Genomic DNA, 21569 nt, shown 5'->3' on the forward strand with positions numbered 1-21569 from the left:
CATCAGGAAGTTCAGGATCCAGTTGCTGAGGGAGGTGTTTAGACCCAGGGTCCTTATCTTGGTGTTGAGCTTTGAGGGCTCTATGGTGTTGATTGCTGAGCTGTAGTCAATGAGCAGCATTCTCACATAGGTGTTCCTTTTGTTCTGGTGGGAAAGGGCAGTGTGGAGTGCAATAGGGATTGCATCATCTGTGGATCTGTTGGTGCGATATGCAAATTAGGAGTGGGTCTAGGGTGTCTGGGATAATGGTGTTGATGTGAGCCATGACCAGCCTTTCAAAGAATTTCATGCCTACAAATTTAAGTGCGACGGTCAGTAGTCATTTTGACAGGTTACCTTAGTTTTCTTGGGCAAAGGGTATATGGTGGTCTGCTTGAAGCATGGTTTTACACACAGACAAAGAACGGTTGAAAAGGTCAATGAAGACACTTGCCAGTTGGTCAGTGCATGCTCGGAGTACACGTCCTGGTAAGCCGTCTGACCCTGCAGCCTTGTGAATGTTGACCTGTTTAAAGGTTTTACTCACATCAGCTACGGTGATCGTGATCACAATTGTCAAATCAAATTGTGCGGAACTGCTGGTGCTCTCACGCATGTTTCAGTGTTACTTGCCTTGAAGTAATTTAGCTTGTCTGGTAAGTTTGGGACAGGTGGTCCTGTGTAATAATACTGAATAGGTACAGCGTTCTAGCAAAATAAATACACGGTGTAGTTTGCTGAAAAAAAGGATGGTTTATTGTATTGATCACATTCTACAATTGGCATTATGGAATAAAAATAGCTAATCACACACTTCAAACTCAAATTGTGCAAACCACCTGTGCAGTCTATTCCCCTCATGGACAAATACAATTATGCTGCAGTACTTTTCAATAGGATGTTGTGGAACACAAAACAATTACAGTGAACACAGTGATGACCCTTAACCTCAATATCACAGATAAACACCGTTTTAGTGACAATAGCAAGCAGTACAACAGGAGTTGAAATAAATAAAGTGGAAAATTCAACTCTCAGGGCTCAACAGAGGGACCTTCATATTGTGCTCATTGACCGATACTCAGAAGAATCAAATACTGAAACAAAACATGATTCTGGACAAAGTAAACCAAGTAAATTAAAAGCACAAATCAAACTCCTAAGGCTAAACTTAAACATAAATCCATAATGAACACAAGAGGATGTTCTGAGCCCACGTGGCCAGCATAGAGAAACCGGTTTCTCAGTAAGACAAAGGCAAGCATACTTCATTGTGCCTTATTAATTTTCATTGTAAAGTAGCAAATCAACCCAAATGATGAAAAGGAAAAATATCTAAAAAGCACATTCGCATTTTAAAAGAGGGGGTTTGGACTGGTATACAAGTAACATTCTCTAAAATGCAGTACCAATTATTATACAAATCACTGTCCTGTGGAATACAATATTGATGTTATGTTCTGACATGTGGTGCAAGATATTATAAGACAGCCTACATACTGTATTAACATCCAATGAGAGCAAAGCATTGACTTTACTGATCTTGTTCTCTAACCGATCTTTCTTTCCTTCTACTTTCTAAAAACTATTCACTGCACAACACTGACTACACCCACTTGCTCTCCAATGAAAGGTCTCCAAACACATTCACTCCACAACCAAAACCACCTGCAATATAAACTGTCACAGAAATACCTTGCATATGTGAACTTTGCTTATGAGGCAGTTCAGCACGGTTATTGACTTTAGTGGTATACAAAAATATATGTTCCATTATCTGGACTGGTCAGTTACCCCACTGCCAGGAAGACTTTGTATTCCTCATTATACGCCTCAATATCCCCTCATTTTCCTACTTATCCTCCACATTGTCAATATCTATCAATCATTTTCCATAGAGCTCCTTCCATGTCCCACCCGTGTCAGGCAGGATAGTGTGTGTGAAACAGTGTGCAACACGCAGGATAGTGTGTGAGACTGCAACATGCAGGATAGTGTGGTTGAGACAAGCAGTGGTGCAGCCCCTGCTGCCTGCAAGTCAGGGGCTCTATACAGTACTGCTATGGGACTGAGCGGAAGGAGGTTGGGTGGAAAGCATAGTGGAAAGGGAGTAGGGGTAGAGGATAGTGTAAAGCAGAAGATAAGGAATATGGGTTGAACTATTGTCCATACATGTTTCAATACCCTGTACCAAAAATCCTGGTCAAGTGATATTAAAGAATGACTTCATATTGAAGACTGTCAGGTTGAGGTTCAATAGTAAGCCTACTACTGATTCCTCAGCATCGGGCATCTGAAGAATAAAGAAAGGCTATGAGAGTATGAAAGTGAAGGGGGATGAAGTTGCCCTTCAAGACTGATCTCAAGTCAGGTTAACATTTCCCCCTTGTGGTTAAGGTTGTGTATTAGAGAGGGGTAGAAGTGATCCCAGATTTGTTCCCTAGGGCAACTTTTACCCCAGAGCAGGTGAAAGTAATGGAAGGGTTGACAGGTCATAGGTAAGAGGTGATTTCCCCTGGTTGGTTAGCAGTCAGTGGAGATTTTGACGGAGAGGTCCTGGATGCGCCGGGCGCTGCAGCCCTTACACAGAATGTGACCGTCCAGGGGGTAACAGCGTTGCCCCTCAGGCGACAGGAGCAGACCACACTCCTGGAGGGGACAGAGAAAACACAGGGTCAATCCAGGAACACTGGATTAGGTTCAACAGATTGGGCTGTGAACATACAACATGGCCTGCCAAACTATAAACATTATTCAACTTGAGTGACCCGTTTTACTATCACACACAGTGACCACTCACCTCACACACATAGCACTTCACGTGAAAGTTGCGGCCCAGCGCCACTATACTGACCGTCTCCTCCTGGCCCGGCTCGGGGATTATGACCTGGCCACACACTGAGCAGCGAGGGGCAAACTTCCTGTGTGGGACAGGAAGCAGGAAGTACCAACATCAACACTAACATTAAGAGCTCAGAGGGTGGAAAACTATCAATCAGATATAGTAATCCATCCGATAGACTCGCGTCTAAAACGAACTCAAAGCGTAATTCAAAGTTTAATTGATCAAGTAATCTCTGAATTACAATGGGAGACTTGATCAATTAAAACTTTAAATTACACTTTGAGTTCAAGTTTTAGACATGAGTCTATTGGACAGACTATTAGATCTGATTGTTGTGCTAGTGTTCCAGTTCATTACATGCCTAAAGTACAGTCAGTGGCCTCCCAAGTAGCACAGCAGTCTAAAGCACTGCTTGAGATGTCACTACAAACCCGGGTTTGAGATTCGTGAGGCGGCACACAATTGGCCCAGCGTCATTCGGTTTAAGGGAGGGTTTGGCTAGCCGAGATATCCTTATCCCATCGCACTCTAGCGACTCCTGTAGCAGGCCGGGAGCATACACGCCGACACCCTCGCCAGTTCTACGGTGTTTCCTCCGACACATTGGTGAGGCTTGCTTCCGCGAGCAGTGTGTCAAGAAGCAGTGCGGCTTGGCGGGGTTGTGATTGAGGATGCACGGCTCTCGATGTGACAAAACTGATTACCAATTGGATATCATGAAATTGGGTAAAAACATTAATATAAGTACAGTCAGTATTTGGCGCTGAGTAAGTGTGTCCTAGCCGTGTTGCTGACCTGTGGAAGTCGTCTAGGCAGTAGATCTGGGAGGTGGCGTCCACGGTGAAGGGCACACCATCCAGGCAGCAGCCACACACCACACAGTTGAAGCAGCGTGGGTGGTAGGCATTGCCCATGGCCCGCAAGATACGGTCCAGGATGGGCTTGGAGCACATGAAGCAGCGCTCTAGGATACTCTGAGGGGGGAGGGAGAGGGGCAGCACAGGTTCAGACAGAAGAGTGTGTGTGTGAGAGAATCCAATAGATATGGAGAAAGAGAGCAACTGATGAATTGAGAGAATACTGCTAAAAAGAAATGTAGAACAAAAGAGGGAGAAGAGCCTTCTCAATACAGAAAGAGGACAGTCAGTGACAGCCACTCACAATGTAACAGCTCTTGCAGTAGCTCTGCTTGTCCAGGTCGTAGAACGGTTGCCCCCGGAAAGGGGTGTGGCAGGTGACGCAAGTGAAACACTCCACGTGGAACACCTGCTCCATGGCGATACAGCCACTGCCGTCGCCAAGGACGTTGTCACCGCAACGAGCACAGCGACCTGGTAGTATGGAGGGAAAGGGGAGAAGAGATGAGGCAAATGGGAGGGAAATATTGTGGAATTGAAATTAACTGTGTTGCCCAATGGGTAATTAAGATGTGTTGACTGGACTGTTATTTACAAAGGACATACCATTTTATTAGAAAGTGGAACGTACCAAAGTATTCCTCTGTAGGGGGATTATTCATGTCATACACCAACTTCTTTGTGAGCCCGTCCAACTCCTCTTGTCTCGGAGCTGCTGTCCCCTGCTGGACAAATAGATGAACATTTCCCAGGAAAAAAATAAAAATCAGCTTTTAGATTTCACTTTCCCATTTAGATCAGTGAACCCAAGAGACTGGTATTAAAGTATTAAAAAAGGACCATAGTTTACCTTAAATTTTAAAAAAAAATGCACCACAAACAGTAGTAGATGTTTTAACTCCACAGACACACCTTGCTGGGCTGATAGGTGGAGCTTGGTGCCAAGCCTGACCCTGATTGGAGAGTCTCTGGGCCTCTTTTGGGACTGGGACTATGGGAGGCTCTCACTCCAGACCCGGCAGCACTCCCCTTGTAGCTCCCCTCAGAGTCCAGCTCCTGGGCTTGGGAAGCGAGATTCTGGGGCAGGGTCCGCAACGTGTGCTGGCGTTGTGGGGGAGGGGAGCAACCCTGCTCAGCTTGCCTACCAGTCTGGGAGTAGGTGACAGGCTGAGCTGTTTTGACCTGGACACTGAACCTCGGGCCAGTAGGGGTGGAGGCGGTAGTGTAGGAGGCAGGGACAGGCTGGGGGTAGGGTTTGGAGACCTGGGCGTCATCTGGCTCAGGGAAGTACTGGAGACCCTGGTGGGGATCACTGGGGTTTGGGGGTGTAGGATGGTCCGTGGACAGAGGTGGGAAACTCATAGACGGCTCTCCCTGAGATGGGGCTCCTGGCTGGGCTGAGGGTTTGTTGTAAGGCACGTTGTCATACAGCTGCAAAAGAATGGAAAGGGACCATAAATATATACATTTCTATATCCATTACTTACAATGTAACTAACAACCGAGGCCTAAATATTCAGAGGGACCAGTGATACTGTGTTCATTTCTGTCTGAAAGTGTAAACAAAGTCATAGGTTTCTGTATTAAGTCTCGAATAAATCCTTTATTCCCCAGTCCCATGTAGTCAGTCAGGTAGCCTACCTGTGTGCAGTTTTGTGAATAGCTGTCCAGATCAGCCAGCATGCAGGTGAGCGAGTCAATCTCTCTATCAATGTTGGAGTGTTTTCCAATCAGCTTCTCAGGAGGTGCAAGGTGCTTTAAAAAAAATTGAGCAGGATCGCATAATAAAGAAAGGTGCCTTTATAAAATGTCACAACAGAAGGAGATGGATAGGTATACACAAAAAAGTAGAAATGTGCAAGTGTGTGTGTCCTTTAAACCAATACATTTTTATTTGAATATTGGACATTATGAGCCATTTCTGGCTTCATAACAAAATTACATTACTACAAATCTTTGCCTAGAAACTACACTAAACACCATGGAGAAGTGGACCAATAGTCAGTGGGAATTCCAGGCTACAGAAGCAATTACAACTTACCATCAGCTGGAGTCGGTCCATATGAGGGTTCAAGGACTGGTCTTCTTTGAGACCGTGGGGAGATGGTTGGTAGTAGAGGTCATTAGATTTAGGGTGAAACCCTGGGTCCTCTTGGTGGTGCTGCATTGGCCCAGCTGTAGAACACATACAAAACAGTGCACTTTACATTTACAAACAAGACTTACTAATCACAGGGTACACACTTAACATTAACCACATGACAAACATTTATTTACATCAAGATGTTTATTTACGTCAAGTGCTAATCACCAAAGGTGTTGGTGTACTCAGTAGTGTGTCAGGTCCAACGCTCTACTCCAAGGCTTGAGCTACAGAACTGACTTCTGATTTTCACAATAGTCAATCACAAGTTCATTATAGCAAGGTTTCACACAAGACAAGCCCAGTGTAATGTAAATCCCACCACCATGTTCTTACCTGTGGGTCCGGTAGCCATGTACCTAGAGGCCATTCCTCCCCCTCCTGTGATCTGGTCATGGACCACATACTTGGGCCGGGTGTCCAAGGAGACCTTCTTGGGCGGCTGTCTGTACAGGGCTGATCCAGAGTCGGACATCTGGGGGACGGGTCTCTCTGGGCTACCCGGAGTCTTCGGAGGAGGCCAGGTAGGACCAGACATGTCAGGGTTCTGAAAAAAAAGGTTATCGTGATTAAACTGTTATGCAAGTGTTTTGTTATAGCTTTAAAGTATGTTGGTATTAATACTTTTCTCATACAAAAAAATAAAACAGGTGCACTGTCCTATTTTGGCATATTTAGGTCACAGGTAAGCCCAATGATGCTTCAACCCTGATTTCCTGTGTCAACTCTCATACGCAGATTAACAATAGTCTTATAGTTGAGAAGCAGCAAGAGAGCATCATTACCAACCATAAGGGAATTCCAGCTGACAAAGACACAAGAGGGGTATACCACAAAGCAGGATCAATGAGTTAGCCAGCTAACTTGAATAATTATTCAGAAAGAACTGTATTCTTTGGAAAGAAACTTGAAATGCACGTGGCCTGATTCAGGGATGCCCTGGGTGCACGTTTTTTCTTATTGCTCTAGCAATACACAGCTGATTCAAATTAACAAAGCTTGATGAGTTGGTTATTTGAATCAGCTGTGTAGTGCTAGGGCAAAAGCCAAAACATGCACCTGGGGGGGATGACCGAGTTTGGGAAACCCTGGTCTAATTGACTCAACAACCGAAAAAAACAAATCAAAGTTTAACTTCCTTAATGAACTAGAAAATCAATAGTTATTTCTGGATGTTCATTACATTTGGCTGGCTAACTCATTGATACAGCTATGTAGCATACCACTATGTTCCACATAGTTCACACACACTCAAAAAACAAAACAAGCGCACAATCCCACAGGTGCGAGATCTATGGCTTGTCCCACAACAAAAAAGGACACATATTAGAAGCAGGTATAAACAGGGCTAATGTGCATAGTGTTTTTATTCATTCTTGGAAGATTTTCTGATATATTGTCAGCTCAAAAGTTATACAATTTCAAGGGGACTGGTCAGATTAACTGGCCATAACTTCTACTTGTTAAATGATTTGATTAAGCTTCTGATAATTATGTCCTTGAATAACTGACAGAAGAAGTGGTCCCATGAAAACCCTCATGTTAACAAAGAAGTTCAAATATCCATGGTACCTGTCAGGTAGCTCTGTTTCTGTAGTTATATTTTAATCTATTGTTTTCTCCTCCATTCATTCCCTAAAGGACCCCTCCCGCATCCTCCTGCTGAAGATTTGGACCTGCTGACCACAACCGCGGGGGAGAACGAGGTACTACCGGACCTGGAGGAGGCACTCGGGGTGAAGTCGGAGGTGGTGCGCCAGCTACCCCTCTCCCAACGGGAACGCAAGGCAGGACGCCGGAACTTCTTTTGGAAGACCTTCACATCATGTAAGCGCACCTCCTCACCATCACCAAGCAGCCCCTCTTCTTCCTGTTGGATCACTTAAAGACCTATTTCTTACAATGTCACACATGTACTGTAAAATGATACCTACTTAATTTTTTACATTGATTAAGGTCTGGAATGTTGGTGTATGATTGACGTCAAAAATCAAATAAACTTATTGTAATGTTCTAAGTATGTCGCTTTCTCATAGGTTGTCATGTGTAATAATACTGAATAGGTTTAAGGTTGGGGTCTAGTACAGCAGTCTGTACTAGACAGGTATCATTTTACCCCAAGTGCCTCCTCCAAAAGACATACAGTTGAAGTCGGACGTTTACATACACCTTGGCCAAATACATTTAAATTGAGTTTTGCACAATTCCTGACATTTAATCCAAGTAAAAATCCAAGTCTTAGGTCAGTTAGGATCACCACGTTATTTTAAGAATGTGAAACGTGCAGAATAATAGTAGAGAGAATGATTTATTTCATCTTTTATCTCTTTCATCACATTCCCAGTGGGTCATAAGTTAACATACAGTACACTCAATTAGTATTTGGTAGCATTGCCTTTAAATTGTTTAACTTGGGTCAAACGTTTCAGGTAAACTTCCACAAGCTTCGCACAATAAGTTGGGTGAATTTCGGCTCATTCCTCCGGACAGAGCTGGTGTAACTGAGTCAGGTTTGTAAGCCTCCTTGTTTGCACACGCTTTTTCAGTTCTGCCCACACATTTTCTATGGGATTGAGGTCAGGGCTTTGTGATGGCCACTCCAATACCTTGACTTTGTTGTCCTTAAGCCATTTTGCCACAACTTTTGAAGTATGCTTGGGGTCATTGTCCATTTGGAAGACCCATTTGCGACCAAGCTTTAACTTCCTGACTGATGTCTTGAGATGTTGCTTCAATATTTCCACATAATTTTCATTCCTCATGATGCCATCTATTTTGTGAAGCGCGCCAGTCCTTCCTGCAGCAAAACACCCCCACAACATGATGCTGCCACGCCCGTGCTTCACGGTTGGGATGGTGTTCTTCGGCTTGCAAGCCACCCCCTTTTTCCTCCAAACATAACGATGGTCATTATGGCCAAACAGTTCTAATTTTGTTTCATCAGACCAGAGGACAGTATGACGGCTGCGTGGTCCCATGGTGTTTATACTTGCGTACTATTGTTTGTACAGATGAATGTGGTACCTTCAGGCTTTTGGAAATTGCTCCCAAGGATGAACCAGACTTGTGGAAGTCTACAATTGTTTTTCTGAGGTCTTGGCTGATTTCTTTTGATTTTCCCATGATGTCAAGCAGAGGCACTGAGTTTTAAGGTAGGCCTTCAAATACATCCACAGGTACACCTCCAATTGGCTGACATGTCAATTAGCCTATCAGAAGCTTCTAAAGCCATGACATAATTTTCTGGAATTTTCCAAGCTGTTTGAAGGCAGTCAACTTAGTGTTTGTAAACTTCTGACCCACTGGAATCGTGATACAGTGAAATAATCTGTCTGTAAACAATTGTTGGAAAAATTACTTGTGTCATGCGCAAAGTAGATGTCCTAACCGACTTGCAAAAACTATAGTTTGCTAACAAGAAACTTGTGGAGTGTTTGAAAAACTAGTTTTAATAACTACAACCTAAGCGTATGTAAACTTCCGACTTCATTGGCGTAGTTTGCTGGGAAAAAAGTATGGTTTATTGAATTGATCATATACTACAATTGGCATGAGAGAAGAACGATAATCATTCACACTTACCTACTTCAAACTCGAGTCAAATTGTACAAACACCTGCTCAGTCTATTCCGCTCATGGACAAATAAGATTATTCTGCACTTATCTGTACGATGCTGTGGAACATAAAACAATTACACACAGTGAAAACAGTGTTGACCCTTAACCTCAATATCACAGATAAACATCGACTTAGTGACAATAGCAGTACAACATGAGTTGAAATAAATATAAAGTGGAAAATGCAACTCACAGGGCTCAACACAGAGACCTTCATATCATTGTCCTCATTGACCTATACTCTGAGAAGAATCAAATACTGAAACAAAACATGATTCTGGACAAAGGAAACAATTGGTATTTTAAGGGTCCTGTAGTTGGAAGAGAAGCTTCAAAACCATCAAATCATACTACCAGTTTTTACATTACAAAACAAAATGAAGACAGCGGGACGGAGAATTTTAAGGACAAATTACATCAACACAATGTGTGAATAATTCCAATGTCGCAGAGTTACTTAAACATGGCTAATAGTGCTATGAGGGAAGGGATTAGCAACACAAATCAAAGTCCAAATCAAAGCTAAGCTTAAACAAAAACCCATAATGAACACAAGAGGATGTTCTCAGCCCAAGTGGCAAACATAAAGATCCCCCCCCCCCCCCCCCCCGATTAACAAGAACATTTCCCAGGACATAGACAAATCTGATATGGTCAGAAAGCTTAAATTCTTGTTAATCTAACTGCACTGTCCAATTTACAGTAGCTATTACAGTGAAAGAATACCATGCTATTGTTTGAGGAGAGTGCATAGTTATGAACTTGAAAATGTATCAATAAACCAAATAGGCACATTTGGGCAGACAGGATTTTTTTTTTTTTTAAATACAGAAATGCAATGGTTCATTGGATCAGTCTAAAACTTTGCCCATACATTGCTGCCATCTCGTGGCCCAAATATACATTTTGCCTAAACTGTAAAAATACTTTTTGGGTTTCTCTTGCATTTCAAAGATGGAACAAAAAAATATTTAAAGAATCGCATGTTTTTTTCTTTGTATTATCTTTTACAGGATCTAATGTGTTATATTCTCCTACATTAATTTCACAATTCCACCAACTTCAAAGTGTTTACTTTGAAATTGTATCAAGAATATGCATATCCTAGCTACAGGCAGTTAGATTTGGATATGTCATTTTAGGCGAAAAAAGAAAAAGTTGGAGCCTTAAGAGGTTTTAAGACAATGGCAAGCATACTTCATTGCACCTTATTCATCTTCATTGTAACGTATCAAATCAACCCAAATGTTAAAAAGGAAAAACATCTGAAAAGCACATTCACATTTTAAAAGAGTGGGTTTGGACTGGTATACAAGTAACATATTCTCTGAAATGCAGTACCAATTATCATTATACAAAACGCTGTCCTGTGGAATACAATATTGATGTTATGTTCTGACATGTGGTGCCAGATACCATTATATGACAGGCTACAGTGCATAAGGGCTCCCGAGTGGCGCAGCGGTCTAAGGCACTGCATGAGGCGTCACTACAGTCCCTGGTTTGATTCCAGGCTGTATCACATCCAGCCGTGATTGGGAGTCCTATAGGGCGGCGCACAACTGGCCCAGCGTCGTCCGGTTCGGCTGGGGTAGGCCGTCATTGTAAATAAGAATTTGTTCTTTACTGCCTTGCCGAGTTAAAAAAAAGGTTGCATTTAAAAAAAAAAAAATACTGTATTAACATCCAATGAGATCAAAGCATTGACTTTACTAATGTCATGTTCTCTCTAACCAATCTTTCTTTCCGTCGACTTTCTAAAAATTCTATTCTTATTCACAACACACTGACTACACCCACTTGCTCTCCAATGAAAGGTCTCCAAACACATTCACTCCACAACCAAAACCACCTGCAATATAAACTGTCACAGAAATACCTTGCATATGTGAACTTTGTTTATGAGGCAGCTCAGCACGGTTATTGACTTTAGTGGCATACAAAATATATGTTCCATTATCTGGACTGGTCAGTTACCCCACAGCCAGGAACACATTGTATTCCTCGTCATTATCCTATTCTTCCTCAATATCACCTAATGTTCCTACTTATCCTCCACATCGTCAATATATATCAATCATTATTTTCTATAGAGCTCCTTCCATGTCTCACCTGTGTCTGGCAGGATAGGGCAGGATCGTGTGTGTGAGACATGATCTGTGTTCGAAATACCCATACTAACATACTGTATAGTACATACTTAATGAGTACTACAAACGATTAGTTCATTTCAGTATACTGTAAACGAAATGGGATCCTTACAGTTGAGGGTACTAGCTCTTCGCCTGTCTACCGGAAGTTGTGAATGTTGCAACCTCTTACTAGCTAGTTATAATAAATTACTAGTTAGACATTTTACGACTTCGGGTGCGTTCTTAAACTCAATCTGGAGTGGCAGACTGCGCTCATAAATTCAGAGCATCACGCTCTCGGAGCGCACACTGGATGCTCGGGCCAAGGAGTAGGGTTTATTTCAGCGTTCTGACTAGAGGTCGACCGATTAATCGGAATGGCCGATTAATTAGGGCTGATTTCAAGTTTTCATAACAATCGGTAATTGGTATTTTTGGACACCGATTTGACAATTGCCTAGTTAAATAAAGGTGTAAAAAAAAAATCAGTTAAGAACACATTCTTATATTCAATGATGGCCTAGGAACGGTGGGTTAACTGCCTTGTTCAGGGGCAGAACGACAGATTTTTACCTTGTCAGCTTGGGGATGCAACCTTATGGTTAACTAGTCCAACGCTCTAACCACCTGCTTTACGTTGCACTCCACGAGGAGCCTGCCTGTTACGCGAATGCAGTAAGAAGCCAAGGTAAGTTGCTAGCTAGCATTAAACTTATCTTATAAAAAACAATCAATCATAATCACTAGTTAACTACACATGGTTGACAATATTACTAGTTTATCTAGCCTGTCCAGCGTTGCATATAATCGATGCGGTGCGCATTCGCGAAAAAGGACTGTCATTGCTCCAACGTGTACCTAAGCATAAACATCAATGTCTTTCTTAAAATGAATACACAAATATATATTTTTAAACCTGCATATTTAGCTAAAAGAAATCCAGGTTAGCAGGCAATATTAACCAGGTGAAATTGTGTCACTTCTCTTGCGTTCATTGCACACAGAGTCAGGGTATATGCAACAGTTTGGGCCGCCTGGCTCGTTGCGAACTAATTTGCCAGACTTTTACGTAATTATGACATAACATTGAAGGTTGTGCAATGTAACAGGAATATTTAGACTTATGGATGCCACCCGTTAGATAAAATACGGAACGGTTCCGTATTTCACTGAAAGAAAAAAAACGTTTTGTTCTCGAGATGATAGTTTCCAGATTCAACCATATTAATGACAGAAGGCTCGTATTTCTGTGTGTTTATTATATTATAATTAAGTCTATGATTTGATAGAGCAGTCTGACTGAGCGGTGGTAGGCACCAGCATGCTCGTAAGCATTCATTCAAACAGCACTTTCGTGCGTTTTGCCAGCAGCTCTTCGCAATGCTTCAAGCATTGCGCTGTTTATGACTTCAAGCCTATCAACTCCCAAGATTAGGCTGGTGTAACCGGTGTGAAATGGCTAGCTAGTTAGCGGGTGCGCGCTAAAACCGTTTCAAACGTCACTTGCTCTGAGACTTGGAGTAGTTGTTCCCCTTGCTCTGCATGGGTAACGCTGCTTCGAGGGTGGCTGTTGTCGATGTGTTCCTGGTTCGAGCCCAGGTAGGAGCGAGGAGAGGGACGGAAGCTATACTGTTACACTGGCAATACTAAAGTGCATATAAGAACATCCAATAGTCAAAGGTATATGAAATACAAATTGTATAGAGAAATAGTCCTATAACAACGACAACCTAAAACTTCTTACCTGGGTTTATTGAAGACTCATGTTAAAAGAAACCACCAGCTTTCAAATGTTCTCATGTTCTGAGCAAGGCACTTAAACGTTAGCTTTCTTACATGGCACATATTGCACTTTTACTTTCTTCTCCAACACTTTGTTTTTGCATTATTTAAACCAAATTGAACATGTTTCATTATTTATTTGAGGCTAAATAGATTTTATTGATGTATTAAGTTAAAATAAGTGTTCATTCAGTATTGTTGTAATTGTCATAAAAAAAATAAAAAATAAAAATCTTATTTACAATGACGGCCTACAGGGGAACAGTGGGTTAACTGCCTTGTTCAGGGGCAGAAAGACAGATTTTTACATTGTCAGCTCAGGGATTCGATCCAGCAACCTTTCGTTTACTGGCCCAACACTAACCTCTAGGCTACCTGACACCCATGTGCTATGTGGGCCAGCGTATCTAACAAATTGTCGGCCAACATAACGTGTAAGGTAACTATTTAAAAAGTAATTACATTGATCAACTTTTGTCATAATTAGTTATAGCAATGAATTTGTATCCGCTCTCACTGTACTTCGGCTGCATATTTTCCGCCATTTTCTTCAAATCTGAAAACGATGTGAAGCCACGCCCATTTCATGAATTGCATTATGGGCCTTAAAGTACGGGAACCATGTCCTCTGCGTGTATACTTCTTATTTTGGTGCAAGATACCATTTAGTATTTAGTAAGACATCCAGGAACATTTGGCATACTAACTATATCCATACTATGACCAATAAGCATACTATATACTCAATTCACGTGACAAATAGTATGGTTAGTATGAGCACTCAAACACAGCTATAGTGTGCAACATGCAGGATAGTGTGTGAGATGAGCAGTGGTGCAGTCAAGGGTTTAGGGTAGTGCAGCCCCTGCTGCCTGCAGGTCAGGGGCTCTATACAGTACTGGTATGGGACTGAGGGGTAGGGGATAGGGTGTAGTGGAACGGGAGTAGGGATAGAGATTATAGAGGATAGGTGATAGTGTAAAGCAGAGGATAAGGAAAGGGGATAGGGGTCGAACTTACTGTCAATCCATGTTTCAATACCCTGTACAAATAAACCTGGTCAAATGAAATTAAATAATGACTTCATATTGAAGACGATCAGATTGAGGTTCAATAGTAAGCCTACTACTACTGATTCCTCAGCTTTGGGCATCAAAAGAATAAAGAAAGGCTATGAGAGGATGAAAGTGAAGGGGGATGAAGTTACCCTTCAAGACTGATCTCAAGTCAGGTTAACATTTCCCCCTTGTGGTTAAGATTATGAGTCAGAGGGGTAGAACTGATTCCAGATCTGTTCCTTACGGCAACTTCTACCGCAGAGCAGGTTAAAGTAATGGAAGGGTTTAGGGGGTCATAGGTTAAAGGTAAGATGTGACTTCCCCTGGTCAGTTAGCAGTCAGTGGAGATTTTAGCCGAGAGGTCCTGGATGCACCGGGCACTGCAGCCCTTACACAGGATGTGACCGTCCAGGGGGTAACAGCATCGCTCCTCACCCTCAGACGACAGGAGCAGACCACACTCCTGGAGGGGACAGAAATCACACAGGGTCAATCCAGGAACACTGGATTGGGTTCAACTGATTGCGCTGTGAACATTTGACTTGATGGCCTGCCAAACTGTAAACATCACTCAACTAGAATGAGATGAATAACTAACACACACACGTGCGCACACACAGTGACTACTCACCTCACACACATAGCAGTTGACATGGAAGCTGCGGTCCAGCGCCACTATCCTGACCGTCTCCTCCTGGCCCGGCTCGGGCATGATGGCCTGGCCACACACTGAGCAGCGAGGGGCAAACTTCCTGTGTGGGACAGGAGGCAGAAAACGAACAAATCAGATATAATAATCTGTCCAATAGACTCATGTCTAAAACTTAAACTCAAAATGTAAGTTTAATTGATCAAGTCTCCCATTGAGTAATTAATCTCCGAATTACACTTTACGAGTTTAAGCTTTAGACATGGGTCTATTGGACAGATGATTATATCTGATTGTTGTGCTAGTGCTCTATTTGATTACATGCCTAATTTACAGTCAGTGGCCTCCTGAGTGGCGCAGCGGTCTAAGGCACTGCTTGAGGCGACACTACAGACCCGGTTTCGAGTCCCATAAGATGGCGCACAATTGGTCCAGCGTCGTCCGGGTTAGGGGAGGGTTTGGCTGGCCAGGATGTCCTTGTCCCATCTCGCTCTAGCGACTCCTGCGGCAGGCTGGGAGCATGCACGCTGACACGGTTGCCAGTTCTACGGTGTTTCTTCCGACACATTGGTGCGGATGGCTTCCGGGTTCCGCGAGCAGTGTGTCAAGAAGCAGGGAGTCTTGGCGGGGTCGTGTTTTGGAGGACGCATGGCTCTCATCCTTCACCTCTCCCGAGTCCGTACAGGAGTTGCAGAGATGGGACAAGACTAACTACCAATCGGATATCATGAAATTGGGGGTAAAAAAAATAAAAATACAGTCAGTATCTGGCGCCGAGTAAGTGTGTTCTATCCGTGTTGCTGACCTGTGGAAGTCGTCTATGCAGTAGATCTGGTAGGTGGCGTCCACGGTGAAGGGCACGCCGTCCAGGCAGCAGCCACACACCACACAGTTGAAGCAGCGCGGGTGGTAGGCATTGCCCATGGACCGCAGGATACGGTCCAGGATGGGCTTGGAGCACATGAAGCAGCGCTCTAGGATACTCTGAGGGGGGAGGGAGAGGGGCAGCACAGGTTCAAACAGAATAGTGCGAGTGTGAGAGAATCCAATAGATATGGAGAAAGAGAGCAACTGATGAATTGAGAGAATACTGCTAAAAAGAAATGTAGAACAAAAGAGGGAGAAGAGCCTTCTCAATACAGAAAGAGGACAGTCAGTGACAGCCACTCACAATGTAACAGCTCTCGCAGTAGCTCTGCTTGTCCAGGGCGTAGAACGGATGCCCCCGGAGATGAGCGTGGCAGGTGACGCAAGTGAAACACTCCACGTGGAACACCTGCTCCATGGCAATACAGCCGCTGCCGTCGCCAAGGACGTTGTCACCGCAACGTGCACAGCAACCTGGTAGTATGGAGGGAAAGGGGAGAAGAGATGAGAAATGGGAGGGACATATTGTTGCATTGAAAGGAACTGTGTCACCCAAGGGGAAATTAAGATGTAAATAACAGTCCAGTCAACACAAAGGACATACCATTTTATTAGAAAGAAAGCGGAACGTACCAAAGTATTCCTCTGTAGGGGGATGACTCATGTCATACACCAACTTCTTAGTCAGCTGGTCCAACTCCTCCTCTGGCCTCGGAGCTGCTGTCCCCTGCTGGACAAATAGATTAACTTTTTCCATAAAGATCAACATAGAGATTTTACTTTCCCATTTAGATCAGTGAAACCAAGAGACTGAGGATACGTATTCAAAAAGGACCATAGTTTACCTTAAAAAAAAAAAAAAAAAGGCACCACAAACAGTAGTAGATGTTTTAACTCCACAGACACTCACCTTGCTGGGCTGATAGGTGGAGCTTGGTGCCGAGCCTGACCCTGATTGGTGAGTCTCTGGGCCTCTATTGGATGTGGGGCACTGGGTAGCTCTCCCTCCAGACCCTGCGGCACTCCCCTTGTAACCCCTCTCAGAGTGCAGCTCCTGGGCTTGGGAAGCGGGGTGGGGAGTGTACCAGCTCTGGGGGCCAGTCTGATTCTGGGACGGGGGCCACAACGCGTGCTGGCGTTGCGGGGGAGGGGTGTAAGCCTGCTCGGCTTGCCTACCAGTCTGGGAGTAGGTGACAGGCTGGGCTGTTTTGACCTGGACACTGAACCTCGGGCCAGTAGGGGTGGAGGCGGTAGTGTAGGAGGCAGGGACAGGCTGGGGGTAGCGTTTGGAGACCTGGGTGTCGATGTAGTCTGGCTGGGGGAAGTACTGGAGACCCTGCTGGGGATCGCTGGGGTATGAGGGTGCAGGAGGGTACTGGGCCTGGGGTTGGGGGTGAGGGGGGAATCCCATGGATGACCTGCTCTGAGAAGGTTCTCCTGGCTGGGCTGAGGGTTTGTATCGGTCCCCTGAGATGTGTTTGTTGTAAGGCACGTTGTTGTACAGCTGCGAAAGAATGGAAAGGGACCATATATATATATATATATATATATATACACACACACACACACACTTTTAAAGCATTCCTCACAGTCCCATGTAGTCAGTCAGGTAGCCTACCTGTGCGCTGTTTTGTGGATGGCTGTCCAGATCAGCCAGCATGCAGGTGAGCGAGTTAATCTCTGCATCGATGTTGGAGTGGTGTCCAATCGGCTTCTCAGGATGTCCCCGGTGCTTTAGAAAATTGAGCAGGATCACATAATAAAGATGGGTACCTTTATAAAATGTAACAGAAGGAGATAGATAGGTAGATCAAATGTAGAAATGTGCAAATGTGTTTGTCCTTTGTCCCAATACATTTTTATTTGAATATTGGATATTAATGAGCAATTTCTGGCTTCATAACAAAATTACATTACTACAAATCTTTGCCTAGAAACTACACTAAACACCATGGAGAAGTGGACCAATAGTCAGTGGGCATTCCAGACTACAGAAGCAATTACAACCTACCATCAGCTGGAATCGGTCCATATGAGGGTTCAAGGACTGGTCTTCTTTGAGACCGTGGGGAGATGGTTGGTAGTAGAGGTCATTAGATTTAGGGTGAAACCTTGGGTCCTCTTGGTGGTGGTGCTGCATGGGCCCAGCTGTAGAACACATACAAAACAGTGCACTTTACATTTACAAACAAGACTTACTAATCACAGGGTACACACTTAACATTAACCACATGACAAACATTTATTTACATCAAGATGTTTATTTACGTCAAGTGCTAATTCCCAAAGGTGTTGGTGTACTCAGTAGTGTGTCAGGTCCAACGCTCTACTCCAAGGCTTGAACTACAGAATAATGGACTTCTGATTTTCACAATAGTCAATCACAAGTTCATTATAGCAAGGTTTCACACAAGACAAGCCCAGTGTAATGTAAGGCCCACCACCATGTTCTTACCTGTGGGTCCAGATGCCATGTACCTAGTGGCCATTCCTCCCCCTCCGTTCTGGTCATAAACCACATATTTGGGCCAGGGGTCCAAAGAGACCTTCTTGGGCGGCTGTCTGTTCACGGCTGGTCCAGATTGGGACATCGGGGGGTCCGGTCTCTCTGGGCTACCCAAAGTCTTCGGAGGTGGCCAGGTAGGACCAGACATGTCAGGGTTCTGAAAGAAAGGTTGTTGTGATTAAACTGTTACAATTTAAATCTATAACAAAACACTTACATGTTGGAATTAATAAGATTCTTATAATAAAAAGAAAACAGGTGCACTGTCCTATTTTGGCAATTAGATTTTTTTAAACTGCCACACCAACGTACTTTCTGTTTGCATATTTATGTCACAGGTAAGCACTGTAAACCCAGAGATGCTTCAACCTGGATTTCCTATGTCAACTCACATACGTGGTTTAACAATAGGCTTATAGTTGAGAAGCAAGAAGATCCTGACCGGTTGCATCACCGCCTGGTATGGCAACTGCTCGGCATCTGACCCTAAGGCGCTACAGAGGGTAGTCACTGTGGCCAAGCTTCCTGCCATCCAGGACCTATAGAATAGGCAGTGTCAGAGGAAAGACCATAAAATTGTCAGAGGCTCCAGTCACCCAAGTTATAGACTGTTTTCTCTGCTACCGCACAGCAAGCGGTCCCAGAGCGTGAAGTCTAGGACCGAAAGGGGCTCCTTTACAGCTTCTACCCCCAAGCCATAAGACTGCTGAACAATTAATCAAATGGCCACCGGACTATTACATTGACCCCCCCCCCCCCTTATTGGTTTTGTACACCGCTGCTACTCGCTGTTTATTATCTATGCATAGTCACGTCACCCCTACCTACATGTACAGATTACCTCAACTAACCTGTACCCTCGCACACTGACTCAGTCCTGGCTATTGTGTTACTTTTTATTACCTTTTACTTTAGTTTATTTGGTAAATATTTTCTTAACTCTTCTTGAACGGCACTGTTGGTTAAGGGCTTGTAAGTAAGCATTTCACGGTAATGTCTACACTTGTTGTATTCGGCACATGTGACTTATAAAGTTGGATAGTGCCATTCCCAACCATAAGGGAATTCCAGCCAACAGAGACACCAGGGGGGTATACTACAAAGCAGGAGCAATGAGTTAGCCAGCTAACTTGCCTAAATATTCAGAAAAGACTGCATTCTTTGGAAAGAAACTTGAAATGCGCTTGTCCCGATTCATGGATGCCCTGAGAGCGCGTTTCTTTTTGCCCTAGCAATACACAGCTGATTCAAATAATCAAAGCTTGATGAGTCGGTTATTTGACTCAGCTGTGTAGTGCTAGAGCAAACGCCCAAATTTGCACCTGGGGGGTCCATTTAACTTTTTTTTAATGAAGCAGAAAATCTATAGTAATTTCTGGTTGTTTATCAAAGGTAGCTAGCTGGTAACTCATTGATCCAGCTATGTAGTATATCACTCTGTTCCACAGTGCGCCAACACATGCACACTCAAAAACGCACACAAATCCCACAGGTGTGAGACCTATGGCTTGTCCCACTAATACCCATGGGTCTGTATCCACTACAATAGTTATTGTCTCTGATGTTTACACTCAACTCTAAATGATCCCAAACTAAGTTGTAGCAACAAAAACAAGAAAGGAAATGTTGTGTAATGATGTCGCTGCTTAGGCACCTGGACCTGGTTCATAACAATATACACATTACACAAGGCAGTGGAAAAAACAAAACCACTGACTGGTAGGGTACAGCTGTAAGGATGGGGCTGTAATTAGGCCTACAATCTTATTAGGATACAAGACATTCTTTGCCAAACTGACAATGACAGCCCCTATGGTGATAATCTACCTTACACCTCATATTTATAAACTATCAAATGTATCAAACGTAGTTTGCATTATGATAACTACAAGTTAATGGCTGGAGTCATATGTTACGGAGTAACTGTCCTTCCTCCCACCGATCTGAATTAAACCTAAATCCGGCTGAACACACACTCAAATCCGAGGATTGCTGGGCCGGATAATTTATCACAGCGGCGTTATCATTCTGTGTATAAAAGCAATTTGTTTTAGTCTTACGGTGGATCACAAGACCACTAACCAAATTTATATCAGTTGCCTAATCGTGATAACCGCACTTTTGATTTGAGCGAACTGTCAAACGTAAATTGAATTGGAGAGCTGGAGCTCGCTAGAGTTGATACATTGTTGCAGTAATAGCAACTTTACATTGTTGCAATTCCAGCCTACCAAAATTGAGGCAATTAAAACAATAACACGACTACTGCGATTGGGACGTAGGTATTGGAGGCTACGACGAATAGGCTGGAATTAAGATGTCCTACCTCAAAATCCCAAAGCATTCGGTCTCCTCGTCTTCATACTCATTTACAAACGAAACATATTTCAGTGAAGCGACAATGAGGCTAGATCACGTACAAGCAATGTTAAATCTTATAGCCTACTTGCACCGCAACTTTATACACGATCAAATGTATAAACTATGGCTTGGTCAAATTACGCTGAGGCAAAGACCATGGATCAAATGTAGAAACTATTGCTATGTCAAATTACGCTGAAGCAAAGACCATGTGTAGGCTAACTTATTTACGTCTAGAAAATGATTCACTTTTTCAGTTTTAATCCAATTTTGATTGCTGCAACGTCAATGTCGCCTAGCTAGGGATTTCAAATTGGTCAGTTACACTGACGTCTACATGCGAGAATGCAGGGACATTAAAGCAATTACCGTAATGATATGTTTGTTTACTTGTTTGGGCTCCACATGAAGGATAGCCTACACTTGTTGAACACAAGCACGCGAAATTAAACGTTGAGTTATTCGGTGTATAATAAAAGTAGCTCTTTAAAGTTATCTACTTCTTTTTTTTCGTCTAGTAACCTACTTTCTCATTGATCCTGCTTTTATCACAGGTCTTCAGCTGGCTACGTCATCATAGCCTTTCAAATGTGTGACGTGCGTCAGCCTAGTGGTCGTGAACCATGATTGTATTGATTTATTATTAATAAAAAATGTAAATACAAAAATGGTGGACCATGAGCACATTCCTGAAGTAGTAGGATGGGGTATGACGTGCTGCATGTTGTACTGTACATTAGAGGGATCAGCCAGTTGTGAAGATGAAAATGTA

The 21569-nt window shown here is 43.4% G+C and overlaps 2 protein-coding genes across 6 annotated transcripts; both read right to left on the reverse strand.

Moving 5' to 3' along the window:
- Positions 1-718: 718 nt before the first annotated feature.
- LOC106608786 (thyroid receptor-interacting protein 6) lies at positions 719-9415 on the reverse strand. Of its 3 annotated transcripts, none has more exons than XM_082977463.1 (10): positions 7543-9415; positions 6161-6371; positions 5723-5856; positions 5323-5436; positions 4594-5112; positions 4313-4406; positions 3986-4155; positions 3620-3798; positions 2780-2900; positions 719-2628 (listed from the first exon to the last, which is right to left on the reverse strand). In XM_082977463.1, the coding sequence occupies exons 2-10, from the start codon at positions 6360-6362 to the stop codon at positions 2503-2505; spliced, it is 1659 nt and encodes a 552-aa protein (XP_082833589.1). In that variant the 5' UTR covers positions 6363-6371; positions 7543-9415; the 3' UTR covers positions 719-2502. The 3 variants fall into 3 exon arrangements, with proteins under 3 accessions (XP_082833589.1, XP_014062401.1, XP_014062400.1); XM_014206926.3 differs by lacking the exon at positions 7543-9415 and adding an exon at positions 6614-6793 and having other exon boundaries at positions 4313-4403; XM_014206925.3 differs by lacking the exon at positions 7543-9415 and adding an exon at positions 6614-6793.
- A 309-nt stretch (positions 9416-9724) lies between these two features.
- LOC106608783 (thyroid receptor-interacting protein 6) lies at positions 9725-21137 on the reverse strand. Of its 3 annotated transcripts, none has more exons than XM_045721703.2 (10): positions 20763-21137; positions 18386-18593; positions 17942-18078; positions 17549-17662; positions 16841-17434; positions 16564-16657; positions 16235-16404; positions 15869-16047; positions 15046-15166; positions 9725-14877 (listed from the first exon to the last, which is right to left on the reverse strand). In XM_045721703.2, exons 1-10 carry the CDS (start codon positions 20778-20780, stop codon positions 14746-14748), a joined length of 1767 nt encoding a protein of 588 aa, XP_045577659.1. In that variant the 5' UTR covers positions 20781-21137; the 3' UTR covers positions 9725-14745. The 3 variants fall into 3 exon arrangements, with proteins under 3 accessions (XP_045577659.1, XP_014062389.1, XP_045577662.1); XM_014206914.3 differs by having other exon boundaries at positions 16564-16660; XM_045721706.2 differs by lacking the exons at positions 18386-18593; positions 20763-21137 and having other exon boundaries at positions 16564-16660; positions 17549-17703.
- Between the last annotated feature and the right edge of the window lie 432 nt (positions 21138-21569).

The sequence above is a fragment of the Salmo salar genome, chromosome 07, assembly GCF_965601325.2.
Source record: "Salmo salar chromosome 07, fSalSal1, whole genome shotgun sequence".
In the NCBI taxonomy this organism is placed as follows: Eukaryota; Metazoa; Chordata; class Actinopteri; order Salmoniformes; family Salmonidae; genus Salmo; species Salmo salar.

Coding starts and splice junctions, on each gene's coding strand:
- LOC106608783 (XM_014206914.3), bottom strand. Junction 16,048..16,234: donor ACTGCGAGAGCTGTTACATT/GTGAGTGGCTGT, acceptor CTCCCCCCTCAG/AGTATCCTAGAGCGCTGCTT. Junction 15,167..15,868: donor TGCATAGACGACTTCCACAG/GTCAGCAACACG, acceptor TGTCCCACACAG/GAAGTTTGCCCCTCGCTGCT.
- LOC106608786 (XM_014206925.3), bottom strand. Junction 3,799..3,985: donor ACTGCAAGAGCTGTTACATT/GTGAGTGGCTGT, acceptor CTCCCCCCTCAG/AGTATCCTAGAGCGCTGCTT. Junction 2,629..2,779: donor TGAAGTGCTATGTGTGTGAG/GTGAGTGGTCAC, acceptor TGTCCCCTCCAG/GAGTGTGGTCTGCTCCTGTC.